Raw genomic sequence first — 24,187 nt, 5'->3', positions numbered from 1 at the left:
TCTCTGTGGTCTGCTTCCTACAGTGTGTCTGCTAGTTTTTCATGTGCATGCCTCTTTTTTTTTGTTCTCTTGACCAGCCTATGACTCAGCATAATTTCCACGATGCACGTCACACACTTTATATATGTTCCACGGTCACTTGTTTCTCTGTGTGCCACGACTGTTCCCCCCTCTAACATGTGAACCGCAGCTGTATGTGTTCCCACCCTTTTATCTCGCAGCGCTACATATTGTACTGTTCCTACATATTCTGCTGCCTCTCTGTGTATGACCTTGTGTCGTCTCTTTTCCTCTTCCTCTTCTCCTCCTGTTCCCTCCTACAATTCCTGCCATCTGCCTATTTGTATTTTGCTGCCTCTGTCCTCCCATCTCTGCTTTTCTTCCAACTTTTCATTAATTATTTTGCCCTTTTTGTTTTACCTCGCTTTTTCTCTCCTCACTTTTCAACATGCTGTCCTATCGGAGTTTTCTCTTCTCCTTCTTGTCTTCTCTGGTGTACTCTCTTTTTTCCCGTTTCTCCCTGTCCCTGGCTGTCCGTCTGCATCGTGCGTCTCAGAGCCCATGGTGGTGTGCGCCATGCACCCTCCTGCTTCCCATAGTGCTCCCTCCTTCCTGCGTCAGTACGCCGGTCATCTGGGCCGCACCGCCCTGCGCAGAGAGCCAGGTGGGGGGCTGGAAAGAGACAGAGCCTACCTGAGCCTGCACAGGACTGGATCTCTGGGTACACACAGCACACACACACACACACACACACACACACACACACACACACACACACACACACACACACTAACACAGTGATCTATGCATGCAACCATAAGCTCACACCAACCATAAAGCTGCAAAAAAAAGTGGTGGAAAATAACAAATACGTATACTGAATTTCTTTTCTTATATTTCAAGTAATTTTGTGTGTGTACTGCCTTTCAGTGTTCCTATTGTATAGTTCCTTATATTCAACTACATTACAAAGCTGATATGTTACATGTAAGAATTGTACAGCTACAGTCAGTACGTGTACGAGTGCAAAACCATATTTACAGTCACAAACTGGATATCTGCCCAACATTTACCACAGATCTAAAAGGCTAAAAACACTAATGACCTTAATCCAACATTTCACAAATGCGTGCACATGTTCACAACACCCCCGCACTCTCGCAATCACTTTTTCCTTCTGTCTCTCTGCATTATGTAACGGAACGCGTTGTCTGTGGTTCCATGGATCCCAGTAATCTCATCATTTCCCACTGCGGCAGAACGGCTTACATCAGGAAGGAAGGGAAAGACGAGGATGGAGGGAAAGGGAGGAGCTGAAGATGTCCGATTGGTAGAGAATGAAATGAAGCTTGGAAAACAGCGAGAGATGGATCTATAGGCGGCTGAGCGATAGGGAGGGAGAAATGAGAAAGTACATGTGAAAGGAGGGAGCGGCCGGCTGAGTGGTATCGGAGAGTGGTAGTTCCTCAATGGCTCCTTCAGAGTCCTATTAGCTTTGTACTTTGTATCCCCGAGTCCTTGGCTGCATGAACTGCTGATAGACCACAACAAGACTACTTGATTCATTGAACTCTGGCTGACAAGAGAACGAGTCCTGGAACTGGAGCGTGATAAGAGTGTGATTTATGAAACTTAAACGTGCTACAAGGAGTTTTTAACTGGTTATGAAACAGTCTCATTTTAATATTGTTGCCTTTTTTATGACCTACAACAGCAAGGGAGACAATCGGAGACAAAATTGTCTTTTTCAATGAACTATTCTCAATGTCTGTGGTCTGGTCGAAGCACCGCATGAAGAGCACTAAAACAAAATGATTATGTCATATTTCAGTTATCAATCCTATGATTGATAACTGAAATATGACATAATAATTTTGCTCTATAGCAACAAAAGAAACATTACCTAATTGCTCTGCGTCCTGCAAACAGCAATACAAGACTAGACTTTTGAGTATAAAACAGCATAAAATGTTCTTGAGAAAACATTATTTTTCATTTAACAAAAGAAGCCAAAGTTCTTGAATATTGCCTAAATCCACAAAAAGATCATATTATTAGATCTAGACTACTTACAATACAATTTAATAGTATTCAGATGCAGCCAATATTATAATGGATGTAGTTATTGACAGTTATTAGAACATGAAAACGTGCTAAATCTACATGTTTAAATTAATTTCCACTGCACTGCATAAGAGATGATTGTTTGAGAATATGGAAAATAGTGCCTGACTGTTACTGATTATAATGATAGTTTAGTTAAGCAAATCTAATTATCATAGTGACAGTATTGGCCAATGTTAATTCAACACTAACGGTTTTCTGACATGTTCCCAGTGGGACATGTTATAATTAAACTGGAATGGCACTCAATAGCGTTTACCTCCACCAAGGCCCAACAGTCCCCTTAAATTAAATAAAGCTGCATTGCACACTCGGAGATATCAGTTCTGGTTAAAAAAAAAAAAAATCAAGACCCATGAACTATTCCCTGGGAAATTGGTGAGAGTGTCAAAAGACTGTTGAACAAAGTGATAATATATTCCCCTTTGTTCAGTTCCTTGCCGATATTTAATGGGTTCTGTCTTGACCCACGTCTCATCCTTCTACCAACTTAGAGGAAATCTGTTCAGTCGTTTCATAACCCTGCTGACAAACAAACCAACTAACAATCAGACATCGGTGAAAGCTCCTTGGCAGACGTAATAAACAAGCAGTCATTCTTCTCTCGTTTGGCTTTTGTCTACTGCTGACAGGGAAATGTGTAGAAATATATGAGAGTAACTGTGAAGTCCACAGCTGTCTATGAGCTTAAAAGCCTTTAAAAAGGGCGAAGCTTGACTCAGAACTGAGAATAGATGCTACTCTATTATTAAAACCTTGATAAGGTGTAGTTTGAAATGTTAAGAGGTTCAGAGTGTGAGTGTGTGAGTCAGTGAGTGTGTGTGTTTCCCACTGGTTGGTCTCGCTGACTCACTGCGTGCCACTCAGCAGTCGGAGCACGTCGCAGCCTTTAATAGAGCAACATGATGATGCAATCTCTCTGCTGCAGATTACCCATCCTTTCTCTGCTTTCTCTCCCTCCTTTTCCAACTTGCTCTATCCACCCCCATTCGTTTAACTACGTTTTTCATCTGAGTAGGGCTGACTGTAGGGTTATCCGTGCGTTTTAGAGGTGTTGGGCCGGGAGCCAGCGCACGGAGCGCTTTTACAGGTCTTGTGATTCATCTGTTGCTAGCCGGGCCAACGCTCACTCCCTCCACCGCGCACACTGTACTTACAGGCAAGAAAGACGAACACTGCACTTTTCATTCCAGCTTTTTCGCCACCGACTCACCTCTCCCCCTCTGTGAAGATGTCTGGTTGCACTGTTGAGGATTAGTCGGCACCTCCTGTCTGTTTTGCTGAGAGAGAGAGGAGTCTGCTGAAAAGGTGCCCGGCTCCTCTCGGCACACGTCGCGGCCGGGCTGCTATTTCTGATACTGTCACAGATGTCTCCTCGTTCTTTTCTCTCCTCTCCCCCTTTCTCACTGCATATATCCAAATGCTATATTTAACCTCCCGATAAAATCAGAATGGGGCAAAGATAAAGGATGGAAAGCTTTTCGGACCAGCCTTATCTCTTCCTCTGTATTGTGCACCATGAGAGACCCTGTTTGTGCCAGGGAGTTAATGTAATGCATTAACACTGAATTAATCCCTTTGGCCCACTCGCCCTCTTTCTCCCCCTTCACCCATCCATTTACTCACACTAACCCTCCACACTCACTCCTAGATTGGGTTTAATAAGAACAATGGAGTGGACTCTTTTTTGTAGTTCGTCTTCTAAGCTTTTATGTGTGCTACTGCGGCTCGCTTAAGGGGAAAGGATGCTCCGCAAGGATTCCGAATATATTTTCAGAGTAGGTAGGAAAGAGAGGAAGAGGATAGAGCGTTTGGGACCAGCACAAGAGGAGCCGGTAGCTTACAGTAGGCACTCTGGTCCCAGTAATTGAATAATAAGATTCCTTAGATGCAGATAAAAGGTTTAGATGTAATTACTGCAGTCTAAATTCTCCCTCCCCTCCAGCCTCACATGCATTTCTCTGTGCGTGCATGTTCCTCTGGGATGCTATATGCACTCTAAGTTTTATCGTCTCACCAGTCTGGAGGCAGACTATCCAATTTATGATTAAAAAAAAAAAAAAGATGAAACAATATATTTTAATTGTAATCTGAAATGTAGGTGAGCAAATATGGACCATAAAGATGTGTATAACAAGAAACTGTGACAGTGAATGAGACCTTGAAGGGAGATAAAAGCTGCGTGAAGGAGGCCGTAGAGGGCAAGAGAGAAATCTTTGGCCTGCAGCCACATGTGAATATAAAGAGACAGGGAGACAGGGATGGGTGAAGGGATGAGCTTTTGTCCTTGACGTTTTACACAGCATGAAAGTCGAGGATGCAGCACTCTCTACATCAATATATGTCTGTCAATGCACTGTAAATGGCCATTACTCTTTACTAGAATCGAACCTAATGAACCAGGGTCATGTCGGTTTTAGATGGAAAAGATACAGCACCCTTGTAGCCAAATATTCATTTGAATATGTCCTTCACACCAACTAGTTAAATAAAGTTAATGTTTTTCCAAGATGTGCTGAGTAAACAGGATGGCGATGAGCTCATGTACTTAACTTAGTTAATTGTACCATCAAGTTGTGTCTGCTGCCAAGTCTGGTGGTGTATAAGTACATCTTTATTGACTTGCAGGGTGTGTGAGCCTCTGTGTTTTGTCAGTGAAGAGACAACCTGATTATTGACACGAAGGGAGAGGTGAGGTTTTAACCTTATCGGAACACATTTGAAGAACAGTTTTTTTTTATGTGCTAATCCTTGAGATTATCTTGAGGAAAGATGGCATTTAATACTTTATCTTGCTGACATTTTGGATGTAGTCGCAATTCAATGCATTTATTTAAACACTTATAATGATGTTGGTTTCTATGGCGGCGAGGTCCGTTTTATGGGAAACCTATGGAAATATGCATGCAACCTACATGCATAGTAGTGTATGGTAGTCATGGGAGGTTAATCCAAAATAAACATGCGGGTCTCATAAACTGATACAGTTGCATCATCCTTTGTCGCGTTATGCCTCCATCTGTATTTCTCAAAAATACATTCCCACAACGATAATCTTCTGAATAAATTATTCACATTTACCCCATGAAATAAGAAGGGTCCCAGTTTAGATCCAAGCTGGGCAGGGGTCTCCAAGTATGGAGTTTGTATGTCCTCTCCTTGCTTGTGTGGCTTTACTCCAGGTACTCCGGCTTCCTCCCACAGTCCAAAGACATGCAGACTTGGGTCAAGTTAATTGGAGACTTTAAATCTCTGTGTGTTGGCTCTGCGATGTCAACCCTGGAAGGATAAGCAGTACCTCTAGAAATGGATTGGATGTGGGAGCTACAAAATTAACTTAAAGGTCCAGTGTGTTAGATTTTGGTGAAATGGATCTGACATTTAATGTAAAATAATCTTAGTGATGTTTTCACGTGTTTCATCTAAATTATACCAATTGTTTTATTTACCCTAGAAGGGGCCCTTTACATTGAAATACTTTTTATTTACGTCAGGGTTTTTATGAAAAATAAAGGTTACCACAGGTTCTCTTTCATGTTTGGAAGGGGAGGGTGAGGTGAGGTATTCACCTGCAACATGCAACTTCACCACTTATGTCACTAAATTCTTCACACTGCAACCTAAACTGGAAAATTAAGTAGTAACTATTACTTTTAAAATGCCTGCAATGGAGTATTAAGTGTAGTAGATTGATATGGACACATGGGTTAGTAATAGATGGATAGATAGATAAATAGATGCATCCTGTAGTTGAGATAGTTGCCTTCATTGATTTGTACAGAGACTGTGATCATGCATCGTCTGTATGCTCTGTGTGTGGCAGAGCGATGCATGTGTGCGGTCTTGAAGGGCATGTGCAGTAGCTATGTGCAGTGGCACGTGCAGGGGAGCACTTGTGTACGTGTGCGCAGGTGGTGGATAAATAATGGCCTGTGCTTCAGGTCCACGGGGAGCGACGGAGAAGGAAAGAGGAAGGCAGAGGGAAAACGTATGCGAGGGAGAAGATGGGAGCTCAGGATGCCAGAGGCGTCACTCAGGGTTTCAATTTCTGTGCTAGAGTGCGATAAGGACGAGGAGGCAGAGGGTGTGGAGGAGGGAAGGAGCGAGAGAGAGCGGGCAAACGAGATGGAGCGATAGAGACGGAGTGAAAAAAAGAGGCTGATCAGGCAGAAAATGTTGTCATTGGCTACCAAATAGAAAAAAAAGAGCAGGACTGTACTGTATATTTACCACCATCTCCTGAACCAGACAGATGACAAGAGCGAGGGTGGGAGAGAGAGAGAGCGAGAGATATTGGTTTCATATAGGAGGGAGGAGACTAATCGCAAGGTGAAGGGAGGGAGCAGGATGACCAACAACACTGGAAACACTGCTAGGGGCGCCAGAGGCAAGGAGGGAGCAGCCGTGAGACGGGGAGAGCGCTACGACTGCCTGAACAGAGTGGTGGGCTGAATAACAGAAGGAGGAGATCTGAGAGAGGAGGAGAGAAAAAAGACTGGACGCTGGACTGTAAAGGAAAAAAAAAAAACAACAGAGAGAAAGCTTGAAAGGAGGAGCTGGGAGCCGAAATGGTCAGATAGTTTGAAGAGCAGACAGATGACCGCGTTTTACTTCCTGGTGTGAGAGTTTTGCGTCCCTGTGCTCGTGCGTTGAGTTTCAATGGATGCACAACCCCTGTTATTTTGAGATAGATGATGGGTGTAGCAGTTTACAGCCTGCCGCGTGTTCGGACAATGTCTGCAGCGGTTTGTCTGTACCTGCACAGAGTTTGACCTTCCTTAGTCAGCAAGCAAGAGTGGGACTGCGGAGAGAGGAAAAGAAGAGAGGGAGTGACTACAGCAAGAGACAGAGTCAGTTAAAGTGGAGTTGCAGCCGGGGGAGTTGTTGTATTGTGCTTCGTGTGCCGGTGCAACCTGCACTGTGCATGTGGTTCATCTGGAAGGAAGGTGGCAGCGTGAAGAATAGATTTGATCCACAATTAGTGACAGCTCCCTGTCCCCCCCTCCCCCCGAAAGGTCAACTTAACAGAAAAGATCTCAACTAGAGCCGCTATTTCTTGACAAAATCTCTCGGTGACATGCATTTTTGAGGTTTTTTAAACGCACCTCTCGGCTGCAGCGCTTTGAATTTTCTGGAACGATGGATGCGTCGGGCAACCCCCAAGGTTGCCCCGCACGTGCTCCCATCAGGGTGGGAGACTCCAGGAAGGAGGACCCTAGAGTGGGAGACGGGTTGAGAATGGGGGAGAGAGACACCCCGCTGAGGCTGTCGCCCTTCCGCATGCTTCGAGTGCTAGACTCGCGTCGTGCTCCGGGAATCCATATCGGTGAGTCGAGTTCATCTGCATGCTAATCTTCCATCTGCTCACAGGCAAACAAATATACAGATCACGTCACAGCAGTTTTCATATATATAGTTTAATATATTTGGGTAAAACATTGTTCAATATACTATATAGTTTGTGTCATAAAGTCTTAGAATAATTGTATTTTCATTGTTTTAGCACATGTAATATGTCTGTATATACAAATATATGAAGTTAAGTTCAATCTCTGTCCTCTGTCCATCAGATACAAGATATAGATTTGTGTGAAGTATTTTTTCCGTCAGAGTCGCAACACTTTTGTGTGTGTGTGTGTGTGTGTGTGTGTGTGTGTGTGTGTGCTTGCATGTGAGTAAATGTGGGCAACTTCAGGGAACCTATGAACTCCTCAGAGAAGTGAAGAGGCCATCAGGTTCTTCTTCTTTTGAATTTTTAATAGAAATGCATTTCAGCACAATGACTGCAGCATCTGTATTCCCACCACCCACACAGAAATATGCCAGAGAGTATGATGTGCTTTGCTTACACTACAAGCAGTTTGAGAAATTGGCCAGAAAAATAAAAAAGAAAAGTTCAAAGCCTGTAAGTAACGCATGTGGTCTATTCATTCTACCACTGCACCAATGAGCCACCCACTGAACTCGATATCCAGCCTTGTGAAGTGAGGGCTTTTGTTAAAGAAATACAAAAAATAAAACTGGATTTCATTACTCTTTGAAAAGCTCTTGAAGCAAATCTTAGACTGACATTACTTCTTTCAACATCCTCTCCATTGGCTTTTCAATCATTTGCTGAGGCACTGCCAACATTTGGCAGAGGTGGATTTTCCAGCTCCGACCTTAGCGGAGTAGATGCAGAGTTGAATGAGGAAAGGATGTTTCTAAAAGCAGAGCACTCACTCTTCAGGACGTGTTGGCGGAGAGTCAGCAACCTTAACTAGGGCAGCCGGGCTCCACCCAGGGAGCCAGGTGAAACTCATGAAACTTACTGTCTGCCCTTGGTCTGCTGTGGAGAGAGCCTGCAGGGGACTGGGAGAGAGTGTACTGAGAGAATAGGATATGTTTTTGTGTGTATAGCAAAACCATTCCGATTTATCAGTTGGCTGATAAAAATTGGCCCAATATGATATGAAAATAAAGAGTACTAAGAGTAAACTGTCAAAAATATCAAGCCTGAATTACATTTAGTTGTCATAAGATTTTGATAATGACATTTTTAGGAATTATTGACAAATAGATAAATATCGGTGGATGTATACATCCACCGATATTTATATATGTACTCATCTTACCCATAACCCCCATCAGTTGGGCTCGTGAAAGTGTTTGAGGAGTGAACGTGTTAAACTCTGTTGGTAAAAGCTGGAATATGAGAGACAGATGCAAACTCTGCAGGCGTTTGCTGAGCATTATCTTATTAAGTTGTTCTGTGTGCCAATGTGATAGAAGGTCAGTCGCCCTGTGTCATGCACCCGCATCCGCCTCACTGTACACAAACACACAAACTCCAGGTGTCTCTGAAAGTGAGAAAGAGCTGTGACATAACAGCAGTACTGGCTACCCGCAGCTTGTGAGTGTGTGTGGTCATGTGTGCGTCTTTCGGAATGTAGGTATCGTGGATCAGTTTCCCTTCGTTCTGGTGTCGGTTATCTTGAGTTTAGTGTTTCACCATCAGGGCTGTGAGGGTTGATTCCTGATATCACGACTCGCTGCTCGGTTTTCTTACCAAGCTGTTCTTTATACACATCCCCTGTATCACTGTGTCTGGATTTGAGGCCACAGGCTGTTACATCAGACTGGTTGGTTTACTGAGCATTAACACATGGATTGTGTTTGAGTTGTGTTTTGCTAATGAGCAGATGCTGCTTTTGTTAACAGATATTTGGACTAATGGACAGATGTAGGTGGAAATTAGTATCGTGGATCTATACAGGTAGTTTGACTGTTTGCGTCGCTCAGAAAACGTCTGTTTCTGGAAGGTTTTAATTCAAAGTAGGTCATGAATTTCATTTAATTCTACATTTTATCAGTGGCAGATATAGCAACGTTGTAGATATCAAGAATAGATTTTTGACATCTGTAATTTAATCATTACATTACATGTCATTTAGCTGACACTTTTGTCCAAAGCGACTTACAATTAGTACACTCAACATTCATGAGGGGCCATTTAGGGGTTCAGTACCTTCTTGTTGGAGAACCATCACTCTAACCACTAGGCCACACACCGCCCACAGAAATCATGAGTCATGACTTCTATTCAAACTCATTTACAAATATCTGTTATATATTAACATATACTGTAAAATGTTAACATCTCAACTAGTGACAATGAAACCGCTGCTATCAGCACCAGGACTGGAGGCGGATGTAAACATTTGGGGATTATCCCACATCAAAGTGGGTCTGGGGCCGTGCTACCCCAGGGAGGTTTTCCCCCATTCACAGCAGCTATAAGCACTCTTTTTCAGGCCAAATGAGAAATTAGTATAATCCAATTTGTAAAAAACATGATGGTTGCACAAGAAAACCATCATGTTCTGTGTAGAGTTAAAACTTCATTGGAATTCATTTTTGATCCAATTTTGTAGAAGCTCCTGCAAAGCCAAGTACTTGAATGTTTGGCTAACAGAAGAACATTTACTGGAATTATATTATATTTATTTAGAGAGCAGCATAGTCTGATAAACCACCTGGACATATGACGGTGAGATACTAAATCTACCGCTCCAGGTCACTCTCTTCTCCATTTCTCATTTTGGTAACAAAAATAACAAATAAAAACATATCAAGCTCAACTGAAAATGAGCTGAAGATTTAAAACCGATGAAATGCAGGTTAGATAATCTTCTATCTGTGCCAGGCACCTCTGGTCTCCTGTCCTCCCCCACTCCTCTTGCAGTATAGGCTTGAAATCAAGGATAATAAATGGCGCATTCTTCACAAATATTTCAGTCCATGCTTTAAGCAGTGCTTATTACTTACAAAAATCCAGTTTGCAGTATTTATAGATAATTAAAATACAAAGACAGGTTTCTTTATTTTGTCCATACTGTATCTTTAATATTTTTTTATTCATTAGAAACCAGTCATCTTTTTTTGAAAACTTGCCTATTACTACCTAAAGGGGCCACACACATGACCTAGAATCAACCTCAGGTTGGATTTCCCTGCTCTGTGTTCTATAATAAATTGCGTTACCTATCTGGCCCTCCCTTGTTCTGTCCTTCAGCTGAGGTTCATCCCTTCTTCTCGTCTAAGCCATCCTCCCCAATCTTCCCCTCTATCTCCCTCTCCTCAGCTGATGGCGGCTGTTTAACGTGTACACAGTAGATGGTGGTAAAGTGAGCTTTGACGTCTGCCAAGCCCCTCTATACTGAATAGAAAACAAACAAACCAAAGAAAAACTTGTGTTCTTCCTGTGCATTCCATAGACCCTTATACCTAACCCACAACTAAAAATATAACTCTAACTCTTCCCCCTAACCCTAAATGAAACCTAAACTAACACTAACTCTGCAATGATCCCTTAAAATCTGTCTCGCATCAGGACCTTATTTTTTGTCCTGACGGTGACAAAAGTCCCCATGGATGATTTCTATCTGTCGTCAGATTCCCCCACACACCCACTCACACATACTGCATGTGCTACACATGACCTACACTTCAGAGCTATCAGGCATCAATGAAACCAAACCCGAAGAGAAGCCCTCCCCCCACATTTACTCACTCACCAGCGAAGGAGGCAGTCTTGTCTGCAGCACCGTGACTCATTAATCAGATGGATTGTTTGTGGGTGTGTGTGTGTGTGTGTGTGTGTGTGTGGGGGGGGGGGGGTTGCACTGGCAGGCAGTGATGGGAAGCTCCCATTGCATGCAGGGTAATAACGATCTCAGACCTGCACTCGTTTTACACCCCGCGTGGTTGGTGGTACAATTCATAATCTGGGGATTGGGATCCTGCTATGGCTGTCACAGAGGGGTGAATGAAATGTGAGCACATTGAGAGACAAACGAGAATAGGACGACAATACTCAAGAGTGACAGAGCGTCAGTGTCATTACAACTGAACACTTTACAAATGATCTGTGAATTACTTTGTAGGATATTAAAGAGGAATGTAAAATGTTCAGCTAAGGTTTGGTTATTTCTGGCCAGTATAATTTCACAGATCGTAATTCCTGATAATAACACTCTGCCTGTGTGTGTGTTTGTGTCCGTGTGCGTTATCTAGGTATCGTCCATGAGAATGTGAAGATGGGTTCAGATGGAGAGAGCGACCAAGCGTCCGGGACGTCTTCTGATGAGGTCCAGAGTCCGGTCAGGGTTCGCATGAGGAACAACCACCATCGGCGCATCTCTAATGAAGTATGGATATCCAGGACGCACCTGACACACACACAACAGAAATAGTGTGGTCATATACTGTATATATCCACAGGAAAGCTCACAGTGACACAACATTATTCACTGAGATTCAACTGTGACACTCAGTCCTTCACTGTTCACAACTCAGTTTATAGGGTAATGCTAAGGGGACGTCAATTCATTCTGCCAGATGGTAGCGCTTGATCGATAAATCGCACAGGCCCATTCACTGGCCTCAGCTGTCTTCAGATATGCACTAAAATCAATTATTGAGTTTAATGATGCGGCTGAATTGTGTAAGCAGTGGGCTCCAAAAATCGGAGACTCTCATATTTAACGTACATTAAGTTGCATGTCAGTGGGAGAGCACCTGTGCCGACCAAGCACAGGTAAATTTGTCACTTTGTTTTGCCACATACCTGATGTCCTGGTCAGTCTGCGAACGCGTGTCCGTGTGGGTGCATGTGTGTTTTGAAGGAGTCGCAGAGTGATGAGCACACCAGTGTTAGGAGAAATGCCTCTGGACACACAGGCTGCTGCCTCCGACGGCTGTGAACAGTGGAAGGGACTAATTTAGACCATGTTTACCACACAGAGAAGGAAAGACGAGGGGGGGGGAGGAAAATGCTGGAGTGAGACAGTAATTATGGACGTAGGACTAATTATTGGTATGACAAAGAAAGAGGAGAAACCGGAGGAGCAGAGCTCTGGGGACGACAAGAGAGAGGAGGGAGACGTGGAGGACAAAAAATGAACGGCGGGAGAGAGCAGTGTTTCCTCTCAGCCATCCCCCTCTGTTCACCCCTTCCCCCCATCTGCCGTTCTCCCCTCAGGAATCTGTCCATTCCTCTCTCCTCTGCTCATGCGTTCCCCTCCTCCTCTTCCTCCTCCTCTTCCTCGTCATCCTCCTCCTTTGAGCATGTGGATGGCACTCTACAACAGTGCCAGCCTTCCTCTTCCTCTCTCTCTCCCTCTCTCGCTCTCTCGCTCTCTCCCGGTCAGTGTGTGTGTGCAGTCATGTGGCAGGTCAGAGACATGCATCGGTGAAAGCGCATGTGTGTGACTGTACAGAAAGACACGTTTAAGGAGGACAATGAGGGAGCTACTAGAGCTGTTCTGCTTTGTGAGTACGGGGACACGTGTGTTTATATGTGGGTCTTTATTCAGTCTGTGCCCGTGGATAAGAGGGCATGAGTGTCAGTGTCTTTGTCAACTTGTGTCCATTGTTGTCCTTTTGAAAAACGAGCATGGAGAGTGCACTTGTGCGAGTATCTGTGTTTGCACATCAGAGGTCACTAGTTGTATGAGTTGCATGAAATTTTGGGTGCATTTGTTAGAGAGTTATTATTTTTGTGGCAGCTATTTGCAGCTTTGGTCTGTTGTTCTTATCTTACTGTCTTGTATTTTACTCTATTGTGAATCAGACGCTCAGTGGAGCTTAAAAATGCCAAATTACTCTAAGGTCTGCAGGTCATATTGTATTTTTTGCAATGTGCTCGTATGTAATGCTGCACGTTGTTATCGTAGCCAATGAGCTCAGATAAAACCGTCTCAGGCGTGAAATCCCTCAGCCTTTCATCTTTACGCAAATACACACTCCTCCATGGTCCCACTGACGTTCAGATGTAAACACACACACATCATCACACACTCACATCACACACACACACCGAGGGTATGTACCGTGGGGCGGTTGGGACTGGGCCAGCCGCCGCTGCCATGGAAACAACATGTGACTAGCACCTTGCCAGCGAAAACGTCCTACATGGATAGCATATAGGAGGAATGCATTGTGGGAAAAGTAACAGCCCACAGTTGCATTCCAGCAAGGAGGATGAAGTGAAAGCTATTCCAGCTAATGGGGAGTAGTTTGGTCCCTGGTATTCACTTAACCTTTGCTTTATGGTAAAAGTATAAGGTTAAAAAAACAAGGTGTAAATATAAGGTCATCATAAGCAGAAGGCTGACTAAATATTACTTTTTAAAAGAAATACCACAGCACCTGATTGAAATCGCCATCTTGACATCAGTACAGTTCACACACTGGAAGAAAAATCAGCTACTTGAGAACAGGAGAACAATATATCAACCGTGATTAATATCAAAATAACTGCCTCCAGATGTGTTCCAGTGTGTGGGACCAGCAGTGTGCCAACCTTCTCACTCTGCCAACACTGGGTTCAGAAAATACGCCTGAAACTTGCCGGCAACCAAATTGGACCTCGTCCTATTATGTACTGGCCTTTCTGTGCTGACACCTTGTAACTGTCATTCATTCACAAAAGCAGACGGCACCTGACAACCGAAGATTTGACTGAGCTGCTGTCGCGTGCATGCTATTCTTTTGACGCGGCTTTGTTGGTCTGAAAAGTAGGCCAAGTTACCCTGGCTGGATAAAAAAAATACAAGTCTTTTGATTGGCTTAGAAATGTACAAATCTCCAGGGTTAAAGATGGTTAGTTAATAAACTAATATGCTTGTTAATGTTGAGATTGAGATGTCGTCTTTACCCTTCCTTATTTAACTGTTTACACTTAGTATTGTGATTATTTTTGGCTTAATTTATTATTATTAGTTTTATTTTGTAGCTAATGTTACAGGACAATTAAAAGATTTCACATATCCTTTTTATTTAGATAAATTTGTATTAAAATATGTACTCTTCTATCTGCACATTTTATGGAATAAAGCTGAAACACTGTAGATGTGTATTAATGCAAATTAATATTTTCACTGTGGGAACAGGAAACGGAGGAGGAGACTCCTCCCTCAAACATAGGACTACAGTCATATGGTTAAGATTTAGGTAGAAGCTGAAGATGATCTAAGACAATACTCATAAACCTCTCTTTCTCTCTTCATATTCTCTGTTGCAGGACATAAACAAGCGTCTGTCTCTCCCAGCTGATATCAGGCTACCGGAGGGCTACTTGGAGAAGTTCGCAATGAACAGCCCGCCCTTCGACAAACCCATGAGCCGCAGGCTACGACGTGCTTCACTGGTCAGTGTTCCGTGTGTGCGCTTGTGTGTATATTTGCATTTGTGTATGTGTGTGCAAAGCAGCTGAAACTAGTTTCAGTCGGCCGCTTTGGTGTTGTTGTTTTTCGGTCCCTGTGTATTTTTGGGAGCACTGTCTGGTGTGTGCTGTTCTCTTGACGCGGCTTTGTTGAGAAACAAAAGTAACATGAACTTTAAGTGCCATTGTGCACCTTTCAACATGGTCCTCTCGGGCCATTATATGCACTGACACAAACATAGATTCATTGTAAACTGAGTTATGCTATAGAGCTTACAATGGCTCAGTAGGGGATGAATGATGGAGTGTACATTATGTATCCAGGCCAAGACTGAGTATGAGTATGAAACTGGGGGTGGGTGAGGGAAGAGGTGGCGGGGGGTATAGATTGGTAAGAAAAGGCAGATATTCATGAATATGCAGAATGTCCCTTTACACCCCTTTGTAATGCTGCAATAGTTCTCCTGCTCAGTCTCTCTTTTTCATTTTGGTCACCCTTTATTTCCCATCACTCCTTTGTGTCTGCGATCACACTCATTTCTTAAGTTTCCCCCCATACACGACTGAGTGCACTGATCTGTGTTCCCCCCACTCTCTCCCCCTCGTATGGACGTTCTCTTAAAATACCAACTCACTCTGCCTTACTGGTGCATTTACCTTACAACATGATTTCCCAGAAGTCTGGAAATTCTATGGGAAAGCATTAAGGGTTCGCCCTCCATCAAGCAGTTTTGCTGTAATTATTGAACGGAGGCCTGTGCCATGCCTCCGGCTCCCTGCTTGCAGCTATTTAATGACACAGCTTTTCTGCAGGAGTCTCGTGGAGATGAAAGGGAGGAATGTTTGAAGGAAAGTTTGCTGGGAAGAAGAGAGGTTTATGGGTGTGAGAGCGGATCAGAAGAAGAGGATAAACTGTAGGGATGTTTGCGTCTTCACAAAATAAACGAGTGTCATTACTTTTCTGACGTTGTTTGTCGGCTCGCGTGTGGCCTGCGGTTGTTGCATGGACGTGATGCAATAGATGAATCAATAATTCAGCAGCGGTGCCAGACTCATCTGCTGCTGCTCCTCTCCTGACTAGGATTCCACGCTGGGACACCTTGAAGTGAGCCAGGGAGCAGGGAGGTGGGAGGAGAGAGGGAAAGACGCAGAGAGGCATGATGAGGGGAACTAATGACAAGGAGACCTGTTTTAAAAAGTGATCAGATGCTGTAAACAAGGAGGAACAAATAGTCAAAGTGGAGTTACAGAAAAAACAAATGGCAGCTTTGATGAATGATAGAACCAGTCTTTACTGGAGCGCAAAGTTTATGTGGAGCTTATCTTTACCTCTGCTAAGGCTTTTAACCCTGACTGTTTTTTGTGGGTTTGTTTATAAGCAAGATTAGACAAAAACTACCAAACTAGATCCATGACACTTGTTAAACGGATGGATAGATCTTTATTTAAAAAGTCTAGGGAAGTAATATCCATGCATGTGTGAATTGTGATGTAGCATGATTCACTTTAAGAGGCCTTAACAGAGGTATGGGTTTGACTGAGTGCAGGTGTAGTGTTTAATTAATTTAGCATGGTGCAACCAGGCAGAATAACGTATTTGACTGTGCATCAAACTAGTTGCACCGTATGTTTGAGGCCTATTTTGTGCCATGGGACAGTTTAAGCACCTGTAGTTAGAACAAAATGATTTTTAAATAAAAGTTACAAATGATAAAAAAAATAAAAAATTGACTTCATCCTCCTAAGTGCCCTTAGTCATCCTTTAATTGAATAAATAATTCGTTGCTGCAACATAGAACATGTGTCCGGTGTCGCATAACAGGTGCATTGCGTCTGAAGCTGTGTATCATGATCTCTGAATGGCTTCCAATGTAATGTAACTGAAGTTGGTTGGTATCTCTTTTCTCTCATGGCTGCTGCCCACTCCTAATCAATTATTCACAGAGCCGTCCAATGAGATCCAGTGTTCGCTGGTGCTGAGGAAATGTTAAATGGACCGCAGTTATAAAACTCCTCTCCAGTCCTAACGTCCGCTGGAAGCGTTGGACACTACGAGTCACATTCACCCATTCGAACACGCATTCGTACAGCGCTTCTATATATAGTGCTTCCCTATCATGCATCCCATTCACGCTGCTGCTGCAGCCGTCAGGGGGGCAATTTAGAGGTCGGTGTTTTGCTCAAAGACACGGCCCGAAGTAGCTGGGGATCGAACCACCGACCTCCTGATTAGTGGATGACCCACTCTGCCAATGAATGAGTTGTCACACTTTCTTCTAACCCATTCAACCCCACAGCATAATAGATACATTATTAATTTAAAACTCATAGACACCAGTTTATGTGCGCCTCTCGCTAATTACTGACGATTTTAGCTATTCACTATATATTCAATTACATTTCAAAAAACTGAAAACATCGTTACTTAACTTAATTTTCCTTCCGTTCCCTTTCGGTAAAACTCTGTTGTGATCAGCGGATGTAGAAGCCGACTCAGAGCAAGATGTTTACTGGCTGATTGATCGAAGCCCAGACCGGCTACATCATGTTAATTAGCAGGCTCTCCTCCCACATCCCATTTACTGCCACCTCTCCTCTTAGTGGAGGGCTGTCATTTTCCCTCTCCTACTCAGTGCTGGAGAGGTAATGGACTTTTTTCCCCGATACACATTCGATCCACTTTGCAGACATCTTTCTTCTCACATTTCCTCCCTTTTGCCGCCGGGTCCATTTATCTGCACGACTCCTCGGTTTCTGCACGGGGCTCGGACAGAGCACACATTTTGTTTTTGGTTTTATGTTGCTTTAATTTGATCACTCAAAGTTGGCCTGACCTAGTTCTGCTGAGTAAGCTCACTGGAGCGTTGGAAATGGAATGAACCCAATGCCATCAAAAGCATACGCAGGGACGAGCTCACACACACACACACACACACACACACACACACACACACACACACTTACACGCGCACACATACAAAAAGCATTGTATGGTACAGAGATAGGGAGCGCAGTTGCACACTGTAAGCAGAGAATGGGCTGGAGGTGAAGAGCTGGGCTTTCCTTTGTTTTATAGATGCTTCAAAAAGGCGAGAGGCCACACATTTCTTTAGTGGAGTGGTTATGAATGTGTGTTTTGTATGTTTTTGAATGTCTGTCTGTCACTGTGTGTGTATTGCTGTGTGTCACCATGTATGTGTGTGTCACGGTGTGTGTGTGTGTGTGTGTGTGTGTGTGTGTGTGTGTCATGGTTTGTACGAGTGTGTGTATGATTTGGCCCATGAGACTGACTCCTCTGTCAAAAGAGCTACACAGCTCCTGACAGCCCCTGTCACAAACACGGGGTGTGTGTGTGTGGGTGTGGGTGTGTATGTGTGAGAGCAGGGTCAGTGTGTTTGCATTTCAGCATAGGTTGTATGTCTCATCTTCACAAATACAGTTTTCTCTTGCCCACAGGGACACACAATCCAATACACACAAAACATACTCGAGTCCCAATACTACATGCACACGCACCGTTTTTATTGGGCTTTGTTATATCAGTTTTCTTTTATCATTTTTCAAGCATCACAAAATACAGATATAAAAAAAGACACATTGGGTTTAATACATAGATATTATTATGTCTCTTAATTAATTATGCAGAATTAAAACTTGTCCCCATACCCGCACATACTCACACACAAATACACTTGTTTCCCCGTGTAAGTGTGTCTTCTTGAGTCCGAAACGTGTCGGGATGTTGGCTGTTGGACATGGCTTTGAAGATATCACATGCTTCATCAGCTAACTTGGTCACTAGAGATCCCCCCCCTCCCCCCGCACACCCAAGCGCTGGCCTGGCACTCGTATACGCATTACCCATCTCCCTCAATCGGGCCAGCACCAGATTGAGGGAGATGGGTACGTTCGGAGAGACGAACGCGGATTAACCGCAGCTGAGGCGACCCTGACAGAGAAAGACAAATAAGTGAGGGAAACTGTCAGCATGAGGGATAAACACTGGCAGGCCTGTGGGTATCACAGCTTGACATAGCTACATCCATCTATAATTCATGACCTGAAAACCCAGGGGCTACATACATTATGCAGCTAAACCTTTATTAACTAAGAACAGGATTAATTCTGAATTCACGGCGCGTACGCAGATGTGAAGTAAGTCTGTTGGTTATCCATAGAAATGTTTAGAAGGGATATTTTATCCCCATTAGGCCGTCTGGAGTGGATCTCAAGCTCAACCCCTAGTAGTTTTTCATTATACTGACTTCCTGTGGCCAAGAAATACATGCATTGTGTACACAACTGATAATGTTGCCACACAGACACTTCGGTGAAATTACATTTTGTTGAGATGTGTGTGTATATGCTACATCCTGAATGTTGTTATTGAGTGACATAGACATCTAGAGCCCAAAATAAATATGAATTCATTTCTTGAACGAGGTGTCATGCACCTGCATTTGTGTGCAGTCCATCTGTACATCCACTCTCCTGTTGAAAATTAATATATTTATATAATACATAGTTAATATAGCTGTACAACCAGAGAAGACCTTTAGGAAAGTTTCCACTGTCCAATTGCACATGGCATATAAATCTTGATAAAAAACAATCTGGCATATTTAGGGAACTGATACCTATGAGAGTGTGAAATTTGGTGCTTCTTGATTGACTTTAAGGAGACTGTCGGGCCTTGATGGAGGTATATGCTCTCCTGTGTGCGATTCTGGTTTGTAATTCAGCAGGATTATGGGACCATGATCCAAGGAGTAGCCCATTCAAATTTGGAATGGAACAAGATATAGGGGTGGATCCAGGAAGTTTTTCTCAACATGGCAAGATAGGGGGGTTAACCTTGGCAGACTGATTTGGACTTCTAGTACAGTTTCTGTGGTGCTGAACTGTGTCAGCAGGTGTTCCACACAGATGTTTCTATGGCCATAATTCAGTGGTGATTGAATTGCAGCATGAGTTCGGTAGAGAGTGTTGGAGAAACCAAGCTGTTGTTTTGGCACAAACACAGACACACAGACACACAGTGAATGACAAGTATGGTGACTCAGACCCTGCAGTTATAGGCCAAATGTCAGCCGCACTGGGACTGCAATCTGAACTAAAAGCCCTGGCCTGCAGGATTTTATTCAAGAGTGGTTATCTTACATACGGTGAGGAGGCCAAGACTGGTCGACAATCAGATTATAGCCAAATAAATGGGTCACTGGCTTAGTGATCATTCATCATGGTAGCGCTCATTATGTCCCTAAACTTTTTTCTTTCTCTTCTCTCTAGTCTGAAATCGGCTTTGGGAAACTTGAGACCTACATCAAACTGGACAAACTTGGAGAGGTGAGCTCTCGACAGAAAATCTGTGAAAGGAACACAAATCACATACAAGTCTTTAAATACTCTGTATGTTGTTTTACCTTTCCGAATGCATTGACATGTGTTTTTCTTTCTCTCCAGGGGACCTATGCTACTGTGTTTAAGGGTCGAAGCAAGTTGACAGACAATTTAGTGGCTCTGAAAGAGATCCGACTGGAGCACGAGGAGGGCGCCCCCTGCACGGCTATCCGAGAAGGTGAGGACGCCGTTCTTGGGACATAACCTCAGTGCTGATGCGGCTCCCTGCGCTATGAGATGTTTTAATTCTCCTCACACGTTGTCTTTGTTCGACTGACAGTGTCTCACGTGTCTCCTTCTTCCAGTGTCTCTTCTGAAAGACTTGAAGCACGCCAACATCGTCACTCTCCATGACATTATCCACACTGACAAGTGCCTGACACTCGTGTTTGAGTACCTGGTGAGTGCCTGTACTTTGCATGGCTATTGTGTGTGTTTTCAAAGTAATTATCCATGTAAATCTACATATGGTACCTTTTTTCCTTCCTTCCTTCCTTCCTTCCTTCCTGAATTCCTTCCTTCCTCCATCTTTCAGGAAAAAGACCTGAAACAGTACATGGATGACTGTGGGAGCATCATGAGTGTTCACAATGTCAAGGTAATTCAGAATAATATGAACGGTCAGTACTGAAGAGATGTTGTTGAATATAACCCTATGCGTAACAACTGAAATAAATAAAAAGTTAAAATAAAGGTTGCAGATTTTAGGACAGAACACTGACAGTTTAGGTTTTTAATGATAATAATTCTAGAATTATTTATTTTCAGTTGCAATAATGGCTAATACAATTGCTCTTAACAGTAAATGGTTGTTTATAAATGTTTTAATTAATGTTTAATGGCTTCGTATAATATTAAACTCTCCTCTCTTCTCCTCTCCTCTCCTCTCCTCTCCTCTCCCCTCCCCTCCCCTCCCCTCCCCTCTCATCTCCTCTCCTCTCCACAGATCTTTCTGTTCCAGCTGTTAAGAGGTCTGGCATACTGCCACAGAAGGAAGGTTCTCCACAGAGACCTCAAACCCCAGAACCTGCTCATCAATGAAAAAGGAGAGCTCAAACTGGCAGACTTTGGTAAAGATTTTACTAGGATCATCACATCAGTCTTATTCATTGTCTTTTCAGAAGTTCATGAGTGGAGGCGCTGATTATGACATGTGCTTGATTCCATTGATACCTGCTGTATTTCAAATGCCATTTTTCAAATAACAATGTTGTAACTAAGACGCAAAGCCACAAGACTCATAGTTTCAAATGTTTCTTTTTTTCTTTTTAACTAAAACATTTACTGCATGAGGTTTAAAGCCTCACTAGCAGCCCCTAGAGGCCACCCTCCTCAAACCAAACAACACTCTTGACTAACCTCCCAACACTGCCCTCTGTAGGTACAAATTAAAGCATGTAAATTGGTCATTCTCTTGCGTTTGTGTTTATTACAAATTAATTGTAGAGTATAATCAAATTGGAACAGGAATGTGGATTGAGAATGAATCGATGGATATAATAATGTCCCATTTGTACATTCGAAACGATGTTCTATTAAGTAATACGAAGGTTATTATAATACAAATGCAGGTACAACTCAAAGTCCTGACCTCATTCAGTATGTGAAGGTTTATTCTTGTATGTTGAGTTGTGGAAGGATATTTCATTGACCTGTTCACCTCTGGTGCACCACATCTCATACAAGATACAAAAGGTCAAATCTTGGTAGCTTCATGTCCCCTTGATTTGTGTTTGAATTCAGGTTTGGCCCGAGCCAAGTCTGTCCCTACGAAGACCTACTCAAATGAAGTTGTGACATTATGGTACCGACCACCAGATGTGCTTCTAGGCTCCACTGAGTACTCTACGCCCATTGACATGTGGTGAGCAAACACATTTGCAGATACACACAGTTTTAGAACATGGCAGTATGTCTTACGTTAGATAGTTTGTTTGGATGTAAAATCGCACATTTTTGGTGTAATTTTCAGCATTTGAGCACTTTCTTCATTTGTGATAAAAACATTGTGTGTCTTGTCGGTATTCCATTTATAGTTCAAGACGTTTTTTTCTTGAACTAAAAATAATTATGGACTCATGAATTACAACAGCTCCATCTACACTTCAAGACGACTCTATAACACAGTTTTTGAGATGATGTAACATTCCTCTGTTTCTGTCTGTGTGCCCAGGGGCGTGGGCTGCATCTTTTATGAAATGATCACCGGCAGACCTCTTTTCCCTGGATCGACTGTGGAGGATGAGCTTCACCTCATATTCCGCATCCTTGGTAAGACAACACCAGCGGAATTTGAATTTGCTTGTGCAACATTCATGCTTTTACGTGTGTGTATGTGTACTTCTCTGTATACTGATCTGCCCTCTCTTACAGGTACGCCTACTGAAGAGACTTGGCCAGGTATCACCACCAGTGAAGAATTTAAGACGTACAAATTCCCCCAGTACCGCCCAGAACCCCTCGTCAACCACGCACCCAGGTGTGTAGATTTAACAAGTTGTGTGCGTGTGTGTATTGAATGACTGTGATATTTTAGATGTAATAGGATAAGATGCAGGATTGATTTTCAGGAGAAACTGTAGTCAAGCCTTTCCGCCTCTGTTGAAAGGGCAGGGGCATTACACAGCTCTAAATGGCCTATGTCAGCATTTGACTAAACTGACACTCCTTCCTTTCTATTACAGAATAGACAACGACGGTCACGACTTGCTCTCAATGCTCCTACAGGTAAAAGAACCTTGCTGTGTAGGATAATAATTTTAACGTATGTGTACCTAAAACTTTGGATAAACAGCTAATTATCCTGTCTCTGTTCTTTTAGTTTGAGGCAAAGAAGCGAGTATCGGCTGAGGACGCTCTCAAACACTCATATTTCCGGAGTCTTGGAGATCAGCTTCAGACACTAGCTGACAGTGAGTACACGCAGACCGACCGTTTGACATACGCCTGTCAAGTACAAACACTGTCTCACTAACCTCTCTGTCGTTACTTTAGCTGCATCCATCTTCTCCTTCAAAGACATCCAGCTCCAGAGAGATCCAGGAAAGAGATCCTCAGTCTACCCAGAGTCAAGTAAGTCCTCCAGGGTAGATGAATAGAGGGGGAGGAAAAAAGTAGAGACTGAGAAATTGCCGGTGGGAATAGAGAATAGGTCTTGCTCCCTGTCCACTTACTCTGCTCTGGGGTTTCTTCACTGTGTCTTTTTGTGTGTCCTCTTCATGCCACTGTGTGGTCATACATACAGTTTTTTGACATACATTTCTGGCCATTGTCGTATCAGACCAATAATTCTGTTGTATGTCTGTAACAGTTATTGCTGTGCACTGTGAGGGAGGAACAGGACATGTTAGTGGCTTTAGACAGCATCAGTCAGTCCACCACTTTGGTCCAGACTGAAACAGTTTGTCCAGTACTTAGCTTTGTGCTCAAATACAGACGACCTTAATGTATTTAAATCATCCTCGGCTACATGCTGTGATTACTTCTGATTAGTTCTTACTAATTCATATTATACCAGCTAGACATCAGCGTGTTTACATATCTTGTCTTAATGAGCGTGCCATGCTAGCAGTAGGATGTAGCTTAAAGCAGCACTGTGCTTATGCCGGGGTTCTGTTAAACATCGGAGCTCAGCCCTCAGAATGATGTCACACCTGATTGACCCGAGTTTAGCGTTCCAGTTGCAGAGGAACAATGTTTACATAAGTCAGCTAGCCATTGTTAGCAAAACCAGTTTATAATAACACATTACACAGCATTTCACGCATACTGACACAGCAGCAACACATCCACAAACAGGATTTGGACAGTACTATATATACAACAAATCTAATGACAGAAGTGCTAATAAACGGTAAAAACTACAGTTTTCATGATTCTTTTTACATAGAGCGGCCATCTTTGATTTCGAAGTCAGGGGTGCTGAGGTTCCTCCGGCCTTCCGAGTTGAAACTACGA

The 24,187-nt window shown here is 43.2% G+C and overlaps 1 protein-coding gene across 6 annotated transcripts in view; it reads left to right on the top strand.

Moving 5' to 3' along the window:
* The window catches only part of LOC133956546 (cyclin-dependent kinase 17-like), a 37,182-nt gene that overhangs the window by 7,807 nt on the left and 5,188 nt on the right, over positions 1–24,187 (top strand). For 2 of the 6 annotated variants that reach the window (XM_062391682.1, XM_062391683.1), the window contains exons 3-15: positions 11,680–11,813; positions 14,690–14,815; positions 20,120–20,176; positions 20,294–20,408; positions 20,536–20,630; positions 20,766–20,828; positions 21,177–21,300; positions 21,974–22,094; positions 22,404–22,501; positions 22,604–22,709; positions 22,915–22,957; positions 23,052–23,142; positions 23,225–23,302. In XM_062391682.1, coding sequence (XP_062247666.1) covers positions 11,680–11,813; positions 14,690–14,815; positions 20,120–20,176; positions 20,294–20,408; positions 20,536–20,630; positions 20,766–20,828; positions 21,177–21,300; positions 21,974–22,094; positions 22,404–22,501; positions 22,604–22,709; positions 22,915–22,957; positions 23,052–23,142; positions 23,225–23,302 — 1,251 coding nt within the window. Of the gene's footprint in view, positions 1–341; positions 722–5,950; positions 7,451–11,679; positions 11,814–14,689; positions 14,816–20,119; positions 20,177–20,293; positions 20,409–20,535; positions 20,631–20,765; positions 20,829–21,176; positions 21,301–21,973; positions 22,095–22,403; positions 22,502–22,603; positions 22,710–22,914; positions 22,958–23,051; positions 23,143–23,224; positions 23,303–24,187 lie in introns of those variants that run through there. The other 4 variants (XM_062391684.1, XM_062391678.1, XM_062391680.1 and 1 more) reach the window with 4 other exon arrangements.

This window comes from Platichthys flesus, chromosome 7 (assembly GCF_949316205.1).
Source record: "Platichthys flesus chromosome 7, fPlaFle2.1, whole genome shotgun sequence".
In the NCBI taxonomy this organism is placed as follows: Eukaryota; Metazoa; Chordata; class Actinopteri; order Pleuronectiformes; family Pleuronectidae; genus Platichthys; species Platichthys flesus.
The sequence above is the reverse complement of the archived record's forward strand: the minus strand, read 5'-3'. Positions and strand labels throughout refer to the sequence as shown.